At 37.7% G+C, this 25,130-nt stretch overlaps 1 protein-coding gene across 1 annotated transcript in view; it reads left to right on the forward strand.

Annotated features, from left to right (window-relative positions):
• Positions 1-11,549: 11,549 nt before the first annotated feature.
• ADAMTS20 (ADAM metallopeptidase with thrombospondin type 1 motif 20) overlaps positions 11,550-25,130 on the forward strand; it is a 154,674-nt gene continuing 141,093 nt past the window's right edge. The window contains exons 1-2 of the mRNA XM_045555249.1: positions 11,550-11,640; positions 12,238-12,599. Of these exons, the coding sequence (XP_045411205.1) occupies positions 11,550-11,640; positions 12,238-12,599 (453 nt within the window). The remainder of the gene's footprint in view (positions 11,641-12,237; positions 12,600-25,130) is intronic.

Genomic DNA, 25,130 nt, shown 5'->3' on the forward strand with positions numbered 1-25,130 from the left:
CAGACAAAGAAGACCATTTTATGTTTCCTTAATACCTTTTCTATGAGAGGGCTGGGTCCTGCTGGAGAAAGTGGCCTAAACATGACAAACTTCTTCCACCTTAGGTAGCTTCTCAACATTGTCTGGCTGTCCTTTGATGTTTTCCCAGTGATCTTCCTTGGTGGCCTCGTCAGGACCAAAAGAGTTTCAAATCTTCCCAATTGACCTGAAATGTCTTACTCCATGACTTCACCTTCCTTCTCAGAAGGTAACTTAGTTGCCTACATCACAGAGAAAATTGAAGTCCGACACAGGAATTCCCTCAATTTCCCACCACCACACCGACATATTTATTTGAATTGTGTTAACAAACAAGCTCTATACCAGCTGGATGTCTCTTTTTCTGCCCAAACCCAATGCACTCAACACTTCCCAGGATACCTCTTCTTGCTCCTATTTCTTCCCTGAAGCTTCAACTGCTCCCTCTCTACTAGCGCCATCCCATCAGCTTTTAAATATTCTCAAGATCCTTTTATCTTTAAAATGTTTAGAAAACATAAGCACTTCTCCAACCCTGTGTCTCTCAGAGTTCACTCTCTCTCTCCATAACTCAGTCATCTGTCCGTGCTCACTGTCTCACCTCCTGGTCTACTTTCTACTTCAGTTTCACGCTAATGGCTCCACCAAGGTCAGCGATGATTTTCTTTTTGCAAAGTCGAATAGATATTCCACCTCATTTTATTTTATCTTTCTCCTGTTCTTAGTTGACTGCTCCTGTCCTTCTGGAAATACTTTTGCTGTTAAAATAATCTAATTTTAGCTCATATTTCAATATTGCTCCCCCATTTTTTAAACATAGCATCTTGAAATGAACCATCTAATAGTTCTAATGAAACAACAAACTGGAAGAATTGTTTCCAAATTTCAATGGGATGAACCAGTCCACAGAAGTGGGTATATCCCTTTATTCTTGTTATATTAAAATTAAAAATGGGAGGCAGAAACAAAAAGAAAGAGGGAAAGGGGGTGGGGAAGAGAGAGAGAGTGAGAGAGACCCCACAAACAAATATCCTCAATGTGCTTTACTTAGGACCAATCTGGAAGAGCTAGACCCTGAGTACTATACCAAATCAAAATAGAGACACAGTGAGAGATAGGGAATTTAAATAAATTCACATGTGGGATTTTGTAACAATAATTGCAGAATCCTGCCTCAAATTTCTCACTGACAGATATGGTTCCTGTGGTGATTTCACACACAGTTCTGGCTCCCCACCTCACTCCTCCTACCTTCATTATAGCTTACATTGGGTGAGACAATGCACAAACAAGAATAATTAATAAATATTTCAATCTAGTGAGGTCTGATCCAGAATCATGGAAAACCACTGTCAAAAATAGATGACTTAGGCTGGGCATGGTGGTGTGTGTCTGTAGTCCCAGCTACTCAGGTGGCTGCAGCAGGAGGATCACTTGAGCCCAGGAGTTGGAGGTTACAGTGAGCTGTGATAACACTGCTGCACTCCAGCCTGGTGTATTATGAGATTCTGTCTTAGGAAAAAAAAAAAAAAGAATAGATGACTTAGCCTGCCACTCCTTATTTTGTATTTGTTCAAGGAAATGGAGATCTAGGTATTTTCATAGTTTATACATTCACATGGCACAAGCTTAACGTTCATGTTAGAATTTTTGTTTCCTTCTGGAAGAATGAAGAAAAGATGATGAAATCTTGATAATATCTGGTCTATATTGGAGCAACATTTTTATTTTGAATACAAGCAATCTTTGTGTATTCTCAGCATCATCTCAAAGGGCAGGGTAAGTTAGAACAGCACTTCTTTATATAAAACCATGTAAATGAAGAAATACTATGTAAGGCATCCCTTAGGCTGCTGTATTATATTTTCAAAGTAATTCCTGTGCATTCATTTAATTTTGCTATGACAGACTGAAGATGACTTTATCTTTAATTATATATATTGAATAATTTTTCTCAAGTAGATTGTATCATATATGTGTATATATAGATAGATAAATTATGCTTATAGTTCCAAAATGCAAGAATATTTCCATATTTAATACTAATTCAAAACAGCACATTTTATTTTTACTATACTATGTGACAGGGATCATGCTCTTGCCCCTGCCCTATAAATACATAATTATAATCTAAAGTGCTAAATTATATTAGAGTATAAAAAGCACAACTGCCTTTACCTGGGGGAGTCTGGAGAGCCTTCATAATAGAGAAATTTTACAAGGCATGAATTAATAATTTAGCAAACAGGCCAAATAAATCCAAACGAACATCCTCACCTTAAAACAGTTATACCAAAAACATCACTTTTTCTTAAAGCAGATAGAAATTTTCTTTTCAAATTGCTTTGAGTCACTAGCAAAAAAATTTTAATGTCCTCAGTGAAAGGCATATCTGAGTTTTGAATGCACAACTGAAAAGCAAGTTTGGTAAATAAGCATGCAAGTTGGGCAATGGGTTAACAAAAAGTGACTTACTTATATGGCTCATAACTGGGCTCTGAAACATAAACTTTTCCAACCATTTTTCTTGCGCTTGCAAATAAAATTAGGTAAATAGAAAACAATTGGGAAACAATATAGCATTATACTTATTTCATACAATATCTTTCTTATTTTGTAAAACTACACACTTTTCCATAGAATATATTATTGGTTTCAATTTGTGTAGGTGAGAATATACAGTAATGGAGATTACATTTCTAAGAGTCTATTTCAAATATAGAAACTAATACTTAAGTTTCTATATCTGTATATAGTGTAGAAGGATGGAACAAAGAAGCCAGTGTACATAAATTCTATTTCTACAGAATTTCTCAAAATTAATTATGTAATGCACAATTTTCTTCTAACCTGTTTGTAAAACTTGATTGACTACATCTAATTCATCTGAGCTTCATAGACCTACTTTGAATGCCAAAAAATTGACTTCAGCTTTTGGTTTCCAACTTATTTTGTTTCATCAAAGAACAAGGTATTTCTTCGAGCTCCTATATTATATCCCAAAGTACAACATCCACTTTTTTGCTGCCCCACTTTGATAAGGAGGATTCGTATTCACATTGTACTTCTTCAGCCTATTACCTCTCCCATTCCCTGATGATCTTGTACATTTTATACTTTATTACAAATCATACAATTACAGAGAAATAAAATATTAGGTATGTAAATGGTCACAGAAGTTATACAGTCCAATCTTCTCATTTCATAGGTAAGAAAACAAATTAAGATGTTAAAAGATGAAGAAGTTTGATATACTTCCTGGTGTGACAAAATCTTGAGCATCACTCTAATTAGTCCATATTTTTGTGAAATAAATGGCTGTAAGTTTTGAAAAATGTGGTGATGTATACTGGAATGAAAAAGACTGCATGAATTTTCGCTCGGTGTCATATTCTCCTGAGTGCAGGCATTTACTTGGCTCTTTGCAAACATATCTCTAGAGTCTTATATTTAAACCATTCAATCATCATCACATTAGCCTGATGGATTTCCAGGCACCTCCACAGCTAGAATAGAGTTATAATTTTAGCTCCTACCATTGCTTCCAAAGTTTTATAACTCAAGCTGGATAGGGAGAGAACAGTTCCTTATTCTTCTGTCTTTGGAATGATGCCATCCTTTCCTTCACTGGCTTCCTAAGGCTCATTGCCTTATTTTCACCCCATGCTGGTGGTATTCCACCTTATTTGGCATTCAATCATGTCCCTGGGGTAAACTCCAAGACTGGCTTCTATGTGTTCTGATCTTCTGCCATTTTTTTCTGCCTTCCTCCCCAAAACCTGTACTGGATAAATGCCACATAGTGTCTATTTTTGATTTAACACCTACTTAAAGTTATGTTTGCTTTTTCTAAATACAGTGTATCTTTGCATTAGTGTAGAATTAAAAAAATGTTAGTGGTAATAATTCTTTTAACCTTTTCTATCCCTAATAGATTGCTAGAATTTTGGTACTACTTATTAAATACTTTGTCTGGAAGAAAGTATTTTATTTACATGGATCTTAGACCATAAACTATCAAGAACTTGTTTTCAAGAACATTTGGCCAAGAGACCAATTTTCAGGAGCAAGACACATCAGTTCATTATGCTTTGTATAATTCCAATATAAGGACTATTTAAACAAAAACAACTATTTTGTTTAAAAAAATATTTTCCTTTAAAGCAGTTGACTCTTCCAATTACATTTTATTTTTATTGGACTATGGACATCACTATGTATAGAAAATCAATTGATATCTTCAGTGTGAATCCATTGTGTTAGAAAAAATACTTCTCTTAAATAATCCTATAATATTTGTGCAACAAACAGGTTATAGATCGTAATATGAAAAAGAGATTTGGTTTTCTTTTTTTAATTTAAAGGAGCTTTTTTCTAATATATTCTGAATATAAATCTTTGTTGGGTAAATGTATTACAAATCATTTCTCCCACACTTTTCACTCTTTTGACAGTGTCTTGAGCAGTTCTTAAGTTTACTGTAATCTCTTATGTTAATTTTATTTTTATTTTTATACATTCAAAAACAAAGGACTTGTTTATATGTCTCCAAATGGTGTCTTTTGACAAACAGAAGTTCTTAATTTTACTGTAATCAAGTTCATACTTTTTGGTTGATGCTCACTTTTGATTCCTTTTAAAGAAAGTTTTACTTATTGAGAGGCCAATATATTTTCTTTAAAAGTTCTATTACTCTATGTTTCACATTTAGTTCTGCAATCCATAGGGAATTGATTTTTGAATATACTGTGAAGTAGAGAGTCACATTTTAATTATTATTATTTAAAGAATACATGCTCATTGTAGCAAAAAGCAGAAAATAGAGGTTACTTATGATCTACCTACCAAGACCATCATTCTGACATTGTGATGTGTATCTTTCTTCATAACTGTGTTGTTACTTTTTAGTTTTATTACTTAATGGTATTGATGTAAAATGCATTCTTTAATTTTTCTTCCTCTCAGTTATATAAACCAAGAATAAGTTCTTTTTCTTGAAACCTCATGCTCATCACCCATGACAAAAAACAAAACAAATAAAAATATTGTCCCAAGGATAATGTGAGTGTCTTCTTATTCTAAGCTTCACATAATCAGGCTAACTTCTCAAGTAGACTTTTGAGTTTTCCTTCTCCGTCAAACTTTCCCGTCAAAGTCAGTTAAACACATTATCTTTAGTATAATGAGGGCCTAGATTTTGTTTTCTAACTCTTTTATTTCTTCTTCTATCTTTATTAATTCCTGAATTCTGCTTTCCATTAATTTTTTTTACCAATATATTAGTTACTGGCTGAATTTATTTTTTCGTTCCTTTTAAAAATGATCTAAAAATGTAAAGTTATAAATTTTCTTCTGAGTCCTATCATATCTCTATCCCATTTGTTCTGATGTGTAGCTTTTCATTATTGCTGATTTTCTAAAATGATTTTCAATATATGTTTGCATTGTCTATTTGACCCAAGAGTTGTTTAGAAACTCCCTCTGGAAAAACCTTTAATTTTACTACTTTGTTATTTTTTAGTTTTATTACATTGTGATCAGAGAATGTTGTCTGAATTAGTCCTACTTTTTGGACTGTATGAATGTTACACAAACACAATAATAATAAAAGGTATATTTTCAAAATATAACTATTTTATTAATTATGCTATTTAGGTCATTCATATCCTCACTTATGTTCTTGCCCTTCTATTTTGTCATTAACTGATAGATGTGAATTAAAAACTCCTACTACTAATCTGTTCTTTCCTATATCTCCTTATGACACTTGTAATTTCTGCTACATAGAGGTGATTGATATGCTATGCAGCTATGTACATATTCCTAACTGCCACATATTTATGTCTTTGTTTATCATTTCGCACTATAACATTTGCCTTAGTTCTATTACCTAACATTGGTTTCAGTTTTAGTTCTAAGTTAAAATTTTTCAATGCTCACCATCATTCCTTTTGCCATAATTTACCCATTGCTTGGTTGGCTGCATTTTGGCTTCCAGAAAAATGTTCTCTGAGTTCTTGTATATTCAAAACTGTTTGTATATAGTTTCTACTTGAAAGACAGCTCAGCTATATAGAATCCTTGACTCATGTTTCTTTTCTTGAATATACACACACACACACACATACATATACATACTAAGATATCACTCATGTGTTGAATGTCTTCTGATGGCTTCTGCTGTTGAATGTTGCTGTGGAGAAATATGGATTTGGCCTACTTTTTTTCCTTCATAAATAATATTTATTTTTCCTGGATAGGCAAAAAGAGCATTCTTTATTTTAAAGCTCAATAGCTTTACTGGGAAATGTCTTCATGTTGACCATTCTGGTCAATTCCTTTCTACCCAGTGTGTTTGTCCAATAAGAAGATTTAAGTCTTTTATTTCAACAAAAGCACCTTGAATTATAACTTTAAAATTTGTTCTGTTCATTTCATTAATTTTTTACTTCAAGAACTATTCCAAACGTGTCTTTGTATGTGAGTCTCCAATGCACATCTTTTCTTTGTAGTTTTCTCCCTAATTTTTTCTTTCTTCCTTCCCTCCCTCCCTTCCTTCCTTCCTTCCTTCTTCTCTTTATTGTTATTACAATGTAGTCATTTTCCCATTTTATCTATATTCCTTATTATATATTTTCTATCCTCCTTTGTGCTATTTTCAGTTTTATTTTAAGATACTTCCCCACTCCTCCACTTCTTTTCTGAGTTCTGCCAGAGCATATTTTATTTCTTCCTGTTGTCTTTGTATATCTTCCCAGAGTTCCTATATTTCTTTTGTGATGCATTACTTCAAAAGTAGTCATTTCATTAATTTTTTAAAAGTCCATGATAAATGTTTGGTGACAACTTTTATCTGCTCCATGGCAATATTTTTCCAGTGTGTTTTCTTCATCTGTAGGTAAATCTTGATGCTCTTTCTCAGATTTGTTTCTTATAGTACATTTGCATTTATTATGTGCCATCTTAAGAAATAAAATTCATGCTTGGATTAAATGGATTTTTTTTCTTGGACCAGCTATTTATTGGGATGAGAGGTGCAGAATAGCCTTCTAGCCTCTTTCCTTCTCTGCTGTCAGAGAAGCAGACTGCATCCTACAGCTCTGGCTCCTCTTTGTTGTTATTTGCACAGCCCACTTCCTTTGCTTCTGTAGACAAAATTGGGTCCAGGAGGACTTCTGCTGACAGCCTGCTCACTTAATCTCTGATGTTCCACAAAAGGAATATAGCTTTCACAAAACAAGGTCAGGACTCATCTTCAGAAATCTTATTTTTTTCTGGTGTTACCTGATATGTTCCCCTGAGCCTTCTTGCTCCACTTTGAATAATGTCTTTACTTCCCCCACATGGTTTCTACCTCATTGGTTTATGATGACTGTTATATGATCTGGGAGTTATCATTTTTCTTTAAAAAAAGATAAAACTACAATTTCCAGGAGGTGAAGGTGAACTATCCTGATGTATACAGCAATATTCATATTTTAAATTAACTTTTTCATATTTAAAGAATATGAAGTATTTCAGTCTTTAAAAATAGTGCACATGCATGAAAAGAAACTATCTATGCAAGCACAGGGAAAGAAACAACCAAAAGGATTATAGGTAATAGTGCCCCTGGCTTTTACAGAGCCAGGAATAGCCTATTCTTGCTAACTAGATTGGAAAGCCTTTTGATTCATGGGCACTGGGTAGTGGACACAGAAGGGTCTTGCCTCAGTAGTGGAGGATACTTAACTAGACTGAGCACTGACATACTCTTGCTTAACAAATCTTAAAAGCAAGACCAGAAACAACTTATTTCAAAGTAACCTAACTGCATTCTAAACAAAGCTCAAGAAGAATTATGGGAATACAAAAATATCTAGCACCCAAAAATGTAAAATTAACAATGTATGACAGCCAGTAAAAAATTATCAGGCATTGAAAGAAGCAGGAAAATATGACCATAATGAGGGGAAAAAATTGATTAAACAAAACTAACCCAGCTCTGACCCATATGTTAAAATGGACATCAAAAGAATTATTATTATTATTTTTTTTTGAGACAGAGTTTCGCTTTGTTGCCCAGGCTAGAGTGAGTGCAGTGGCGTCAGCCTCGCTCACAGCAACCTCAAACTCCTGGGCTTAAGTGATCCTCCTGCCTCAGCCTCCCGAGTAGCTGGGACTACAGGCATGTGCCACCATGCCCAGCTAATTTTTTCTATATATATTTTTAGTTGGCCGGATAATTTCTTTCTATTTTTAGTAGAGATGGGGTCTCGGTCTCGCTCTTGCTCAGGCTGGTCTCGAACTCCTGATCTCGAGCTATGCTCCCGCCTCGGCCTCCCAGAGTGCTAGGATTACAGGTGTGAGCCACCGTGCCCAGCCTGAAAGTCTTCTATCTCAGGAAACTCCTCAGTCCTAGGTAAACCATAAAGTTTGACCACCCTAAATCCTACCTATTAATATTAGAAAAGCAGTCAGTGTTCAAATAGTTGCTCCTTTTGGCATGAACATTCATTCTCCTATTGTCATGTAATAAAAATCATAATCAGCATGAACATGCATTGAGAACATTTTTTTCAGTATTATGCCAAGTATATTACCTGTATTATATCTTTTCATCATCTTAACAACTGTACAAGATTACTATTGTTATCTCGATCTTACAACTGAGAAAAAGTAGGCTTACATTAGGTAAATTGTTCAAGATTACACAGCTGATTAGGGTAGAATTAGGATTATAAAACAAGGTCTATCAACCCCTGAGTTTAGTGAGCACATTCCTGCTTTGAAAGATAGAAAATATTTTCTCCACACTGTGCCAAGCTGCTTGCATGGCTTGTATTTATAATGGGCTTTTATTTATAATGATGATTGTTTGAGTTACAAATCAAACAAAATTTTATTTGATATAACTATGACTTTCATTTTCTGAGTTTTTGGCTACAACTGTGTGTCAGATTTGAGCTGGTTTGAAGAGTACAATTTTCTTTTTAAAAGTATGGAATTTGAAACCACAGAGATTTGAGTCTAGCTTGATATTTGATCCAGAGTGAATTACTTAATTTCTCTGAGCCCGTGGGTGTAACGGGTAAATTAAATAGGTAACCTGTCTAAAGTCCCTTGTATAGTGCCTGGTATGTCAGAGGAATTCTATAAGTGGGAGCTCTAATTATCAATGTGAGGAAATAACTTGATTTAAATGGCATAGATTAGCTTATTCATGACATTTTCATTAGTAGAGTAGGAGGAAGAAAGACAAGCCATTTGAATATCATAACATGTATAGCCTAGGATAATGAAAAAGCATTTGGAGTCAGAAAGGATTGGTAGAAATTCAGCTTAGTTACTTAGATACTGCATGAAAATTTAACACTTACCTTCTATGAGAGAAATAATACTCTTTACTGAACATTGTAAAGCTTATAACATACAATACACATCCCATACACCTCCCCATTTTTTAAAAAATGGAAAAGAAAACCAGCCCACTCTTAACACAGTATTTCCAAAAAGTTAAAGCAGACTGAAAATCGAATGTTCCATTGTAAGTACTGCTCTGAGTGACAAACACTCAATGATGGAAATGAAATACCTATTTTGCCTGCAGTCAGCAGTCACCCAATTAAACAGGTGCAGTTTTGTTTTCTGTTATTTGCAGGAGGGAAGGCATGGCTCCTAATGTAAAGATGCATTGAGAGCTGAATGTAATTAAAATTACTTTATAATGTACTGAAGGTAACCACTAAACAGACAGGTGTGAGTAAAGTACACTTTCATTTTGTTTAGAGTAACAGTATGCTTAACTTAGAAATGAAAAAAAAAAAAAAACCTACCAGAAATCTGTAATTCTCTGATGAATGAAATGACACTTGTGAGAAGGGTACAAAAAAGGGGAGTAATTGTGGAAGAATAACCATCACCAAGCTGGATGATTTCTTTGGGAGATGTATGATTAAACTCTCTTTTCTTGAACAAGATTGTTCAAGATTATGGTGAACAAGAGATGGCACAAGCATAGGATATAAAAGTGAAGAGGCATCCATCAGAGGTCAATTCAAAGACAGCTGAATTTCCGTTGTTGAGAGCTCAGAGGAGGTAAGGCAGGCAGGAACTAAATTCAAAGTGTTTTCCTTTGTGTTTGTGAAGATTTACCCACATATTCCTTTACTTTTTATTTTATATTCTTTCTCTCCCCTGGTTGGATTTCAAGACAGTCTGATCCCTCCCTCCCCTTTTGCTTTCATACTGGGTATTCAGAAGTAATTATGGAACCTGCAAATCAAACAGGTGGATTTGGGAAATGGGAAAGTAGTACTGTAATGATGGCTTTCAGCTGCCACTGAGGGTTTATCCAATTCAACCGACACTGGGCTACAACTGGATTCAGAGCCATAATAATTGTTGAGGAGGATAATTGTGGATACCTGGGGTCATCTAGATATTATAAGCAAAGGATATATGAATACTGTGGAACTGCCAGCAGAAACTCTCATTAAAACAATAACCCATAGGCAAAGGCAGATCCAAGTTTGGTGGGTCTTGACATTTATATAATTTTGGGTGGCCCTCGATGCAAAATTAAGTACAAAAATGAATATTTAGAAGGAAAAAATAAGTTACTGGAACTTTGGAGACTCAGATCCCGTTCTTGAATCTCTTTAGGCAATTGCCAGAAATGCTCATCCAGAAGTGTTTGTTGATTACAAACTCATCTTCCTCTCCCCACCTATATAACTCTTAGACTACCAGCAGTTCCCACCACACCCAGGGGCCCTTGTAAATGACATGTGGCCACTAAACTTCATTGGTAGTATCCACTGCCTATGAGAACTTCCCACTGTAGCTGATCTTATTTTGTTGGGGAAGCCCAAAGTTACCGTGCAACATAAATAGCAAAAATTTTCTATCTGATGGCTCGTCATTTCATTGTAAAAACTAGCAACCTCATGCATCTTTCACCTGTGTGGATGCTTGTACCACGCTGGGTTATATAGGTAACGGGGTGGCATCCAGTCGGGGCTCGGGGCTGCACACCACGTTGCGCGACCACCGCTGCAGCCCGCGGGGACCCCACTCCGCTTGCGGCTGGGGGGTGCCGCGCGCGGGCGGGCGAGCCGGGGCCGCGCCTCCCGCTGATTGGCCGGGCCCGGCCCCTAGGGGCGGGCTCTCCCCGGCGCTCGCCCGGCTCGGGGTGGCTATATTGGCACCGTTCCTGCTGGGTCGAGCCGCTTCCCCGCGCTGAGCTGGACCTGAGCGGAGGTTTCTGAGCGTGGCGCGGGCGCAGGAAGAGGAGCGAGGCTGCCGAGGGCGCGCCGGGGGCTGCGGGGCTGAAGTGCGATGAAGCAGTGGCTCAGCGAGCGGAGGCTGGCGGTGGGGCGAGACGGGCCGGCCCGGGGCCCGGGCTGCTGCTCCGGAGGCTGCTGAGGCGCCGCGGCGGCCGGCGGAGCGCGGCGGCGAGAGGGCGGAGAGGCAGCGGAGCGCGGGGGAAGCCGGCCGGGCGGCCGGCGGCTCCAGTCGGCCTCCCCGGTCGGGATCCCCCGGGTGGAACCATGCGGGTGGCCAAGTGGCTGACGGGGCTGCTTTACCAGCTCTCGCTCTTCATCGCCAGGTCTTGGGAAGTTCACTTCCACCCCAGGCAAGGTAAGGTCACCGCGCGACGCCTTGGGCGGTGAGGCGGGGGCGCCGGGGGCCCGAGCGGGACGTGCGGACAGAGGGGGCGAGCGGCTCAGCCCACGGGTGGACGCTGGCCCTGAGGGGCTCCCGGGGCTCCCGGGTCAGCCGGCCCGAAGCATCCGAGAGGTCGCGGCTGCGAGGGGTTTCGAGGAATCACGGGCGCCGGGGACACTTCTCACTCCCGGGACCACGCGGCGGGGGCGCGTGGGGCAGGGTGGCGCGTGCACCCGGCGGGCACGAGTTGGCGGCGGCAGGGAAGCGAGGAAGGACTGGGGAAGGAGGTGGGCTGCTCAGGGCCATTAGTGGTAGGGTACTTGCTTGGGGAGGGTGGAGCAAGTCGCGGATGTGGGAAAGCAGGGCACGGACAGTCACAGCGCGCACGTGTGTGTGTGTGTGTGTGTGTGTGTGTGTGCGCGTGTGCGCGCTCCCAGCATATGTGCATTTGTAGTGTCCCCGGGTGTATTGGGATCTGGGACCTTTAGCGGGCACTTTTGGTTAAAGACGTTTGGGATTGGGAAATTAGGAACGTTTGGGGGCTCAGTGGCCATATCGCTGTGGTTGCAGAAGCCCTGGTGAGGACACTGGCCTCCTACGAAGTGGTGACCCCCGCGCGGGTCAATGAGTTCGGAGAAGTGTTCCCTCAGAGCCGTCACTTCAGCAGGAAGAAACGCAGCTCCGAGGCGCTGGAACCCACGCCGTTCAGGACCCACTATCGCATCAGCGCCTACGGGCAGCTCTTCCGGCTGAACCTGAGCGCCGACGCAGCCTTCCTGGCCGCCGGCTACACCGAGGTGCACTTGGGGGCCCCCGCGCGCGAGGCCCAGCGGCGCGGCGCGGGGCCCCCAGACCTGCGCCACTGCTTCTACCGCGGCCAGGTCAACGCGCGGGAGGATCACACGGCCGTCTTCAGCCTGTGTGGAGGCCTGGTAAGCGTCCTCGGGTTCCTTGGCATTCTCTTGGGATCCAGTTAAGGGCTGCGTTTAGGGAGCCGGGTCTCGCATTTTCGAGTTGGTGGTTGATGACCCAAGAGTTCAGGGTGGGCCACCAGAAGGACTGACACCTAGGTGAACCCAAGCCAGAGGCCACTCCCTCCTGCCTAGGGAGAGGAGTTTGGAAGGCTCTAAAGCCTGGATAAGCATGTCTCTGCCTGCTGGGCTAAATCGATCCTCTATACATAGCTAAGAGCATCTTTCTTGAAAGTGTCAGATGGTGGAGCAGTGATCAGAAAGTGGCCTGCGGGGCCTCTGATACAAGTGGGGTGTGGTTTCCAATGGTAGGGCAGGCTGTTTAACTCGGATGTACCCATTCCTGGTGACCTATTGAGGCGGAATCTTCTGAATTTACTTAAGTTTGGTCCTGGAATTTAGAATGCTAGCAGGAAAAGAGAATGAGTATACATAAAATGAAAAGGCTGTCATTGGTAAAGTTTGAACAGGGAAAGTTTGTTTTGTTGATAGTATGGGGATGGTCATTGATCTGTGAAGTACAGAATAGGGGAGAGTTTGAATCTGTTTAAGATGCATTGCACTTGAAACATAGAGTCTATCTATAAAGACCTGGTGCCAGCAAGTGAGAAATGATCATTAGAGTGACAAGAGTCAAAGAAATTTTGTAAAAACTTGACTGAGAAGAAAGAAAATGAAATAAAATATCTGGCTCTATGTGTTTCATTTGTTTCTCTCTCTCTAAAACAGAGGTTCTTAACTTTATTTATTTTTTTGCCATGAACTTTCTTCAGCAGTCTGATGAAACCCAGGACCTCTATTCAGTATGATAACTTAAATGCATAAAATAACATGCATAATCTTAAAAAGGAAGCCAATTAAATAAAAACAGGAATCAAAATATTATACAGTCAAATCGTGAAGTAGTAACATATACTTCTTTATTAATCCATTAAATAATAAGTTCCTTTGGTGATGTCTATTTGCTACTACTGTGGTGGTGGTGTGTGTAAACAATCCAGCTAGTTACATCAACTCTAATGAACATGAAAGTATTATTTTATTGGTAACAAAGCCACAATATCTGTGATTTCACTTATAATCATAATTGAAGGAAATGTTCACTATCAGAGGTTGATGAAAATAAAGATGAAACTTTTTCCCATCCAAGTTCATGGAACCCCAGGTTAAGGATACTTTTTTTAAAACAGATATTATCACATTTCTTCAGTAACTCACCTGAGAAATACATGTTCAAGAAGAAACAAGAACTAGGAATTGTTTTACAGGGTTCTACCATTCCCAAGTACTCTAGCTTTTGTTTAGCATATACACACACACACACACACACGACACCTTTAGAAAGGTATTCAGAGATAGTTTCAGAACGTTATCACTGTTTATTCTTTGATTAAATAAAAATTGATCACAGTTCTCTGTAGGCCAAATATAATACTTCTTTTCAGGTTAATTGATTTCAGATGTCTTCCTGGGCGTGAGCTTTGGTCACTAAGAAAATTCAGAAAGTCTCTTTGCTGTTTTTCAAGTGATTATCTGGAGTTGTATTTACATGAAATGCCTCCCACAATTTCCTTCCTTTCTGCTATGGATAAACGTAAAATATTTGCAGCATCAGAATGGCAGAAACACACTCCAATATTTACACAGCCATATGTACTTCAAAGGAAAGAATAATATTCTCTTTTCTAAAACCTTTTTGAAATAATATTTAGTTTGTCAGGAAAATCCTAGATTTTCTACCACAAATTTGTCATGGTCAATATGTTTGCTTGATTTAGTATTTTATGGAATGGAAAACATTCCAGAAGGGAAACATTATTAGGAGTGATGTTTCTGCTTATTTTGATTCATAATGTTAAGTTCGGATGATTATTGAATATCCCCTTTTTGAATTCAGAAAGAAGTTGAAGATGTTTTTGAGTCATAATGGGAGTTTATCTTTTCTTGTCACTGTGTCAATTTGGATACAGTCGCCTAAGTCGTCATCATGCATTATTAATCTGATTTATTTATGTACTTTTCTTTTGAGGAACTTATTATCAGAATTGGTTTATTTAACATTTAAAAATTTATTTTCATATATAACACATAATTACCTTGCTGGATTTCTTTGCATTTGTATAAGGCTAAGTTGAGCACATCAGTCATTGCAGAGACAGAAATTTCCCAGTGATATAGTACCAGGATCTAAATTTTATTTCAGTAGTGAGATCATAACCAATTATAAGTCTAACTTAGTAATGAGATAAGTGACATTTCTTTGATTTTTTCATTTTTGATATTATCACTAAGATATTAGCTACCTATTTATGATTGTATATATTTTTTCTACCCAAACTCTGACATTAAATAAATTTCTTTAGATTAATGGTTTCATCATATTGTAGAACCTCTGGTAGGTTTTAGAATCCATTTGCCATTATATCAGGTTCCTCTTTTTAGTCTCAGTAGTCTTTAGTCTTTATAGCTGGATAAATTGTGGTACCCAAAGCCTGGACCAGCTGGGTTGTTTACAGATCAATGTTGATACAAAGCCTGGGAACTCAATAATGCTAACCTTATGACCTTGCTCTTACTTGCTTCCTAACTTATCTTTGTTACCTTGTTTACTTGAATGTGATGATCTGGCTTTAACACATTAACTGCCATGTGAGTTTTATTTAACTCATGCTAGTTTTGAGCCCGGGGCCTCATGAAGCATATGTAACTCACACATCTCTTTACCTCTAGAGCCACTTGAACTATTTTTCTGGTTGCATATAACTCATGCACAGAAAACAATAAAATAACAAATTTTTCATTACATTAGAAAGCATCATTTTGTTTTCAAAGTTTTTAGTCTGTTTTTGTAATAAAACACCATGGCCCCAAGGAAAAAGAAAAGTTTTTTTCTAGTGTGACAGTCAGTTTAACCTTTATCAATTCATTAAATGCTAAGGTTGAGATTTTTGGAATCATTCTTATTAATTTAGAGAAGTTTTCTTCTTTTTCTAGTTATTTTTTGCTTTGCTTTAAATCATGAATGGATGTCATATTTTATTAAATGCTTTTCATGAATATATTGAAATAAGCACGTAATCTTATTTTTTCTGCTAAAGTGTATTGTTTTATACATTGCTGGATTCAAGCATACATTGACCAATTATGAAAACCGACCATATACAGGGTCATAAAGTGTTCTGAGGTCTTTGTATTGTTAGGGAGAAGGGTGAAGGAATTGTAGTGTTCTCCAGTTCCTCAAGTGTCTGGTGATGTTCTTTGTGCCAGAGTCTCTTTGTACCCCTCTGGTACCAGCAGCTGAATTCTGGTCCTGAGAATTATGGCCTTTCTTCTCCTCGCGAAGTTAGAGCTCACTGGTCTTGCTTGCTGACTCTTCCCCTTCTGGGCCCTCACTAGTGCTGTAGATCCCTTTGAGTTCTGGCTGTAATATTTGTTTGATTTCTTGTCTGGCTGATGCATTGTGCAGCCCTAAGAGACACGGTCCTGCAGCAGTACTCTCCAGGTCAGCCAGTTTGGTGATGCTATTGGTAGTCTTGCAGACCCCTCTAAGGGCCTCAAACCCTCTATGGCATTTGAGAGTCAAGAAGAACTCAGTTCCTCCCTTTGTCAAACCATTCTACACCTCTAAATTTGGTGTGTGTGGAGAACTCTTTCAAAGGGTCCATTCTCTGAGTCCCACATAGCATGCTAAAGCACTTCTCTTGGCAGTGCCTTTAAACAATCTAATATGCCTTCTATTTCCGGGATTTTAACCCCTACTAAAGAAGTTAATGCACATGCATCTTACCATGTGTTTCCCTTCCCTCCCACCCCCAGTATCTACTGAGTTCCCCTTTTACATCTCATTTGGTTGACCCATTACCTTTCTGTCTTCCCATTTGAGGTAGCGTTTACCCTTCCCTTCTCTGGTGGCTGCTGGAGAATGTGACTTACAGAGGAAAGGCATGAAAAACAAGTCAAATTGATATTTTCAAAGTATTATCCCCATACAGCCATTTGTTAAAATTGACAAGCCAACATATTTATTGATTCCATTTAGTTGTTAGTGTTGAATTAACCCAAAACATGTGAACTTATGTTTTAATTTCTATATGGTTAATCTTTTCCCACATTTAGAAATTTTGATATTTACATGTTTTTCTCTTTTACTAAGTCACTGAAGCATAACTAGTATTGTTTGATTTTCTTCCTAAGTGTTTTGAGCCCAAGAACTAGAAGGGGCTAAGAGTCTGCCAGAAATTTTCTTTGTTTAACATGTGTATAACTCTTGCTTCTCTAATCTTTCCTTCTCTATAATTTTTCCTTCCCATAAGCATTTATTTATCCCATGATTCAAACATCTCTTAACAGAGATTTATTTATGTATTTCCAAAATGTATAGTAGGTATAATGAACTGAATCATAAAATTTTCTATAAGTAATGTAATGGCTAATCAAACTCAATGTTTTTAATCCATTGATAGACTGTCACATAATATATAGTTATTAGGCTTTAATATTCCTATATTAAACTCTAACCTTTTTATGTCATATTATCTATCTTCTTTTAATGTTGATAAATACTCTTGCCAAATTTGAGGTCAATATGAACTTTTTTATGACTGTATAATCTATCTTCTCATAATGTTAATAAATAATCTTGCCAAAGTAGAGAGCAATATTTAATAAGTTAGCGTGTAGTTGTCGGGATGGGGTGTATGAATTTTACACAGACTATTCCTGACAATCCCCTGTGCCTCTGGTAGCCTCCTTCTCATATTATGTAGTAGGTTCACTTCTTTTAAAGGCCCTCAGGGACTAACTTGACCACCTAGACAGTTAACTTCACTATTTCTTGTTGGGATTTGAGGCAATGCAGCCTTTGGTTGAAGGAAACAGTTTCCAGATGTCATAAAACCAGACATTACATCTAGCTTATACAGTATTCTCATGGAGTATCTTGTAGTGGCCCTGTGTACTTTTGTGAAATTTCTTATATGAGCCATTCTGCAAAGTGTCAGGGACTAGTGCTCTCTGATGACTGATTATTGAGTTGATCTAGTAACTTCTTGTTCAGACAGGAAATAAAAGCATGGAAACTATCAATAGTGTCTTTACTGCTTTTTGTCTATTCTGGCAAAATTTTAGTTTTATTATTTTCTAAACTTATTTTCCCAGAAATAACATAGCCCTGGATTATTACTCATGCCATCTGTATTCATATTTTTTGTTATTGGGAAAACTTATAATAACCTCTTTTAGTTATTGATGTGCTCACTCAAATACTAGTCCAACAAGAGTAGAGAGAATTTCCTGTGCCTCTACTTTGAACATTCTAGTGTGTGTTAGTCCAGGTCCTATAAGAAGCAGATGCCAAGATGTGATTTTATTTAGGGAGAAATGTCTGTGTTAGGGAAACTAAGGAGAGCTGAGAGAGTGATATAAGTCTGAAACAGGTGAAAAGAAAGGATGAGAATGTTGGGTAGAAGCATCCTAGGCTACTGGGCAGTCCAACCAAGGTTTAGCAAAGCCCTCCTTGAGCCATACATGGCCAGATGAGTTCCCTGCCACCCAGGAATGAGTCGGCCTTGGTATCACTGTCGCAACTCAATTACTAACTGGGAATAGCCCTTGGGAGACGTGGCCAGGGTGCAAACACTGTGATGGATTTCAAAGTGTCCTTGGCCAAAGTGCATAGCATAAAAACTTTTATGTAAACTTTGAATAAGGAATGATTAAGCGCACTGTCTGGGGAATGGACACGCTTGAAGCTCTGACTGGGCGGGGGTGGGGGGGCATGAGCGATATACACAACCTAAATTTTGTACCCCCATAATAAGCTGAAATAAAAAAAAAAGAATGATTAAGGAAGGAGTGATTAAGAGAGTTGTGAGGACTGTGCAGGGGAAGGCTTCTCAACTAGACTTTGAAGGATGTATAAACATATGTGGATGTGAAAATTCAGGGGCTTATTGTGGGTCTATGGAACTGAGAAACAGGGTAGGTTGGGTGGTGAGGATTTAAGGTAGGGTTAGAATCAAATTAAGGGCCCAGAATGCATTGCTAAGGAGTGAGGGCTTAAACTGTATATGGTAGGTTAGTTCATTGTGTCAGGAGGCAACATTGTACAGGGTATGGGGAGGCAGTGAGTCACAGAGAGGAAGGCTGTTGTAGTCTACAGTGGGTAAAGAAGACAGGCCACCTGAAATAACGTGATTACAGTGGGGAAGGAGAAGAGTGGGTGCCTATGGAGTGGGCACTACTGAAGACCAGTGGTTCTCAACTGGGAGCAGTTTTGTCTCCCAGGGGACATTTGTAATGTCTGGAGACATTTTTGATAGTCACAATTGGGAATGTGGCATCTAGTGAGTAGAGGCAATGCCGCCAAACATCCCACAATGCACAGAACAGCCCCCTACAACAAAGAATTATAAAAACGTCAATAGTGCTGAAGTGGAGCAACCTTGCAGGAGACCCATAAGAATTCTGGACTATAAGAGAAGACCACCAAAATAGTTGTCAGTGGTTTAAATGACTGAATGATCTTGTGGTCATTAGCCAAGAAAGACAATGACAGAAGAACAGGTGACAAGAAAGAGGTAATTATTCTGGAAATGTTTGTTTGATTCTATCAGAGACTTACTTTAATCTTCACAATAGTTTGACTTTATTTGCCCCTCTCTCTGTTTAGAATGTCCTTTCCCCCAAACTCCTCCTATCCATCCTTCCTGATGCATTTTGAGCCTTCCTTCTCCCTGATCTTCTGTGGGAATTGACCAGGTCTTCCTTTGTTCTCTATCATTTGACTTTTATGCATGTGTACTCTCATTACATGTTGAATTAAAATTATTTGTCTATGTTTCTATTTTGTTCATAGAATTTGAAGGTAGAGATGGTAGTCATATTCATTTCAGCACCTAACTCCCATATGAAAATGCTCAATACATGTATGAATGATTGAATGAATAAGCTAAAGTGGCTTTGTTAATATCTGCCAATATTTAGCTAGCTCTTCTTTACATCAGTCATTCAATGCAGAAAAATTATTTTTGCCATTTTAGTTATAGTACTTGGTATGTTTTATTATAGAAAGTTTTTGTATTAAATCTTTTCAGATGATACCTAAGTTAATTGTGTTCTATTTATAACTTCTTTCATTTGGGCTTAAATCAGACCTCTGTTACTTGTGGCTTTATTTCTGTTTTGCTTATCATAACTACTGTTTTCTACAAAACATATTTAGGCTGTCTGATTCATGTTAATATTCAGAGGAAGAAACAAATTGTTCATTTTTTCCCACAAATACTTATCAGTCATTTATTATCTAGCAGCTGCTGTTAGGCATTGATGGTGTAGCAATGTTTTTCCTATTGGAATAGTATTGTTTTTATTAAAATATATTCATGAGCTAGGTAAATGATTTATGACTATAGTAAGAGCATGGAAAAGGCAGGCTCCTGACTGTCTCAGTCCAAAGATGACACAAACCATTTCTATGTACTTTCTATTGAGGAGAACTAGTTGCCTGGCTCTACCTCGATGCAAAAGGGCTAGAAAATGAGGGATTTCCCAGAAGGAAGAGAGAAACATAGATATTGGTGATCAGTAGCCTTTACCACAGGCTGCCCTTCTGATCACCAAATATTCCTTTGTTCATCTCTTCCTACACATCATACCTACTCATCTTGTCTACAAGGAGACAACCCCAGGTTCCCACAAAGCCACTGTCTCTGGCTCAGAGTCCAGGATCTCTGGGTAATGCACAGTGTATCTTCATAAAGTCCAGATGTGGCATTTTGTGGCTTGGCAAAATGTGAATTAAAAAGACAAATTATTACCATCACCCCCAAAAAAAAGAAATTAAAAAAAATGTTATTTGTACCTCCACCAACCCAGTATACAACATGATCAGCATGACTGCAACCCTAACTTTAATCTCCTACAGAAAGAAGGGGAGATACCTAGTAGTCACTGATTTTTAGCAATTTTTTACTCTTTCTGGTGAGGAATTATGGAGACCACCCACTACACCACTGGCAGGAGGGGAGTTCCTTGATTACTTTTCTTGATTCATCTTTCTAGAAAGTCTATCAATTGACAAGGCATTTACCTTGGTTCTGCCTTCTGGAAGGGTCTTGTCCATTATCCTACTCCTTGGCTACATCTAAAATGGGTTCTGGGGAGGATGCTGTGCTGGGAGAGCTTCAGGAATGCTGGGGTATTTCTGAGGCCCTGTAGGTTATTTTACTGTGAAAGCAGTCAGAGGCTTTTTTAGTCCAGGTTCATGGATGTTTTGACAATATAATCCCTCAAAACCTTAGTTGGTTTCTGACAGCAGATTAAGTGTTGATAATTGCTTCAAGTTAGTTTCCTGTGATAGTTGCCAAAGCCTAAAAGGCATTTATGTTAAATCTGTGAGTGCCAAGAATCTATTATAGGGAAAAATAAAATGTTGGATTCTCATTTTACTGGTAAACCAAATAAAACTCCAACTATATTCAAGGAGAAGAAAATTACAGCATATTGTAATCTTCAGACAGGGAAAAATACAAAGGACGATATAATAAATGAAAAGAAAATTGATAGATTTGCTAAATAGTAATTGAGTACCATATATCAAAATAATTATAATAAAAAGATAAAAAGGAAAATATATGCTACAAATATGACAGATGACTGGTGTATGTATGGCGTGTCTCCCTCTAGATATTGTATGTATTTTTGTCTTTGTTTTTAAGTACCATTGCTTTATAACACTTTGGCAATATGTTATATATCCATATATACCTATGAAATAGTTTGTAACGATTTCTTGTGTTAAATTTCTCCCGGTTATGATTTTTGGTTTTATGTCTACAAGGATAATTTTAGTGAGAGTCTGGGAGAGGCTGTCCTGAGGACCACTACCCAAACCCCACAAGAATGTAGCCATTTCTTCCATAATCCTCTCCACTTTTAGTGAATTAATATGATGTCAGAAACAGCTCAGTGCCTATAAGAAAGAGAAGTATTACAGAACTTATTCCTTGTTATTGATGTTGCTGGGACACAGTATTTGATTTTGAGTGTTTGGGGTACATAAATCTTGGGTAGATGAATCCAGAATCTTTATTTTATTTTCTTGATTCAAATGGGTCAGATTAGTCTCTTTTTTAAGTGAGGTAGGTATCAGCAATGTATTTCCTTGTTATTGTCTCACTTTTATTTATTTATTTATTTATTTATTTATTTATTTATTTATTTTCAAGACAGAGCCTGACTCTCTGTTGCCAGGACCAGAGTGCAGTGGCGTCAGCCTAGCTCACTGCAACCTCATACTCCTGGGCTTAAGCCATCCTCTTGTTTCAGCCTCCCGAGTAGCTGGGACTACAGGTTCTGGCCACCAGGCCCAGCTAATTTTTCTGTTTTTTACAGTGACAGGATCTCACTCTTGCTCAGGCTGGTGTTAAACTCCTGGCCTCAAGTGATCCTCCTGCCTTGGCCTCCCAAAGTGCTAGGATCATAGGCATGTGCCACTGTGCCTGACCTGTCTCACTTTTATACTGGTGATCTGGAAGTGTCCCATGGAGTGGGAAAGGTAAAGAATGCTGCCAGAGGAAGGAAGAAAAACTCATCGTTTAAAAAAAAAAAACTTACAATGAATTTTCTGCTTTATGTATCTGGAACCAGTTCTTATGTTTCTTCATATCATCCATTTATTCCTTTTTTCAATGTATGTTTGTGTATAATACACTATTTCCTTAGGCATGATCATTAGTGTTATAATAAGGAACTGTCAGGAAGAGAAACCTTTTTGCATTGAACAGAGTATCCCAAAACACAATGAATCCTGAGTTCATCTTTGTGATGTTTTATTATATAACATTTATACTCTGCCTATGGTAAAAAGAGTGGCTGTAACATCTGTGTTTTTAGTGGAGAATTTTTCATCCTGTTTCAAAATGTGTTCAATTTCAAAATAGTTATCAGCTCCTATTATGAGCATCTTTTTAACACACATTACCTTTCTTAGGAAATAGGGTAAAATTGTTTCACTTTTGTTTCACATATAATGGAACTGAAGGTCAGAGACATAAAGTAATTTTCCCAAGATTTCATGAGTACAAACCCAGAACTCATATCTGGGCATTCTTCTTATAAATATCATCATACCGATTCTCATGATATGATTTATGATTAAATATTGAAAAATTAAATATTTTAGTCAACAATTCAACAGCACCTTATTTTCAAATGTTGTTCTTCAGTTGCCAGTGCCTAATGTGATAATTGTAAATGATTTGGGAAAAGAGTCCAAGGGGTTTATATTTTGTACTTGTTGTTTTTACCCTTTAATAAAATCTGAGAGTATGTTATTGGTTATAGCAACAGTACATGTGTTTCCCATGTATTGTGAAAAAATATATGGATGAATGCCACACTACTGAAATAAGAATATTTTGGAAAAACAATTCAATTGTATAAAATCCTCCAAACATAAAAATTTTGACCTATGGGAATAAATTGGAACCAGTTGTATAATCACTACCTTTCAAAACAGCTTGGCAAATAGATCATTACTCTAAGTAACTGGGAAACCCTTGCCCAAGTGAAAACTACTTTTGCTGCATTTAACAGTCATTGAAAGAAAGTGTTTGGAATTTGATTGGCATTTATCATGAATCAAATTGCAGTACCCATCTGCAGATAGGTTGGTTGCTAAAAATATGGCATGATCTAAATATAATTTTACGAACCACCTGTTTTGTTAAGTCCTCCAATACCTTACTAGGTTCTTTCCAAGTTTAAAAAAAAATTAAGTGCTTCCTTAGGAGCCTTTAGGCAAAGCCCTAATATTTTTATTATTTGAACAGGAAGTCTACTGCAATGGGGTGGATTATAGAAAAATTGATGGAAGTAAAATACTTTTAAGTCCTTCATTGATAAATAAAAAGAGAAATCACTTTGAGAACAAATATTTGCCATTTTTTATTGAACTTAGTGTTTTCAAACATACAAGGTTTTATTTAAGAAAAGGCCTTTAAGTTATAAAGGCAATATTCTTAGCAGGCTGGAGTATTCCAGCACTGCTTAAAAGGAGGTGCTGATGGCCTCTGGATAGAACTATATTCACTTCCTCTCATATGGGAACACAGGTTGGACCCATGTGCAGTTTTATTGGAACATTAAAATAGAAGTAGCTCCTAGATTTTGATCCAAAAGGAGTGTAAGAAAATTCTGTGGTATAATAAAAATGTTTTCAGTATTGCTTGAGAGTAGTGCGATGCTATTCAGACTGGTTTTGTAGGTGCATTTAGTTAAGTAAACAAGCTCTCTCATGTCTATTTGTATCTTTTATCAAGATACTATCACATTTCCCTTCTTCAGCATGCTTTTTAAAAAAGACAGAAAGGGATTTTCCATGGATCTACGTTCTCAGGTTTCAAGAAAAGTGTCTTTGTTACTTCTTATAAGTATAGTTGAAATTAGTTTTCTGGGAGGACATAGAATGCTGGAGTTTTGGTATATGTTGAAAATAAGTGATTTGTACTTATCTTTGGAAAATAGATGCTGGTAGAATTAGTGAAGTATGTTAGGCCATTAGAAAAGTATCCAAGAAATAGATAAGAATTCTTAATTTATGGCATTGCTTTGGATTTTATAGACTATAATTCCAGTGCTTTAGAGTCAGTATATCTGATGGAATTTAATTAATTTTCAAATCATTTATTGTGTAATCTTAACACATGAGCACACTAAGAGTGACATTAGCACACTAAGAGTGCCTAAACACTTTACTTTTCAGCACTGAAAGAAAACCATCCTGTAAACATATATCAGACAAGTCTCCAGACTGCCATAATTTAAGAATGTTCAGAAAAAAATTAAAGGATTACTAAAGATTATATGAGGAAAAAATCAGGTACTTCACTATGTTTGTTACAAAAATGAGCGGAGAAAGAAGGTGCTACTAATTAATCTAGGGACAGAGGATCATAAATATGGCTATGACCATGACTAATATTTTGAACTAATAACTTGTTAATGGTGTTTTCGAGATTCAGCTCAAGCTTCTTAATCTATCTAGAGATAACTAAAGAGATCTCACTCACCTGTCCCACCCTTTTACTGAAACTACTCTCTAGAAGATTACTAAAAACCTCTTACTTGCCTGAAACAATAATCTGTCTTATTCTTACTGTTTTGGGGGACTATTTCACACTATTGATTAATTTATCTTAATTGAATTTTTCTTCTTTGGCTTCTCTGACACCCTTTGCTTTCAGGCAAAGGGTCAGGGAGGGTGGTGGTGGGGCAGATCACAAGATCACACAGGACATCGAAGATCACTGTAAGGACTTTTGATTTTATTGAGTGATGTGGAAAGCCATTAGACTTGCTTTTTTTTTTTTTTTTTTTTTTTTTTGAGGAGAGTGACATCGTCCAGACTTTCTGTGTCACAATTACTGTGACTTCTCTGTGGAGACTAGGCTAATAGAGGGCTATTGATTTAGTTAAGGAAAGAGAGAATGT

This window comes from Lemur catta, chromosome 6 (assembly GCF_020740605.2).
Source record: "Lemur catta isolate mLemCat1 chromosome 6, mLemCat1.pri, whole genome shotgun sequence".
NCBI classification, from domain to species: Eukaryota; Metazoa; Chordata; class Mammalia; order Primates; family Lemuridae; genus Lemur; species Lemur catta.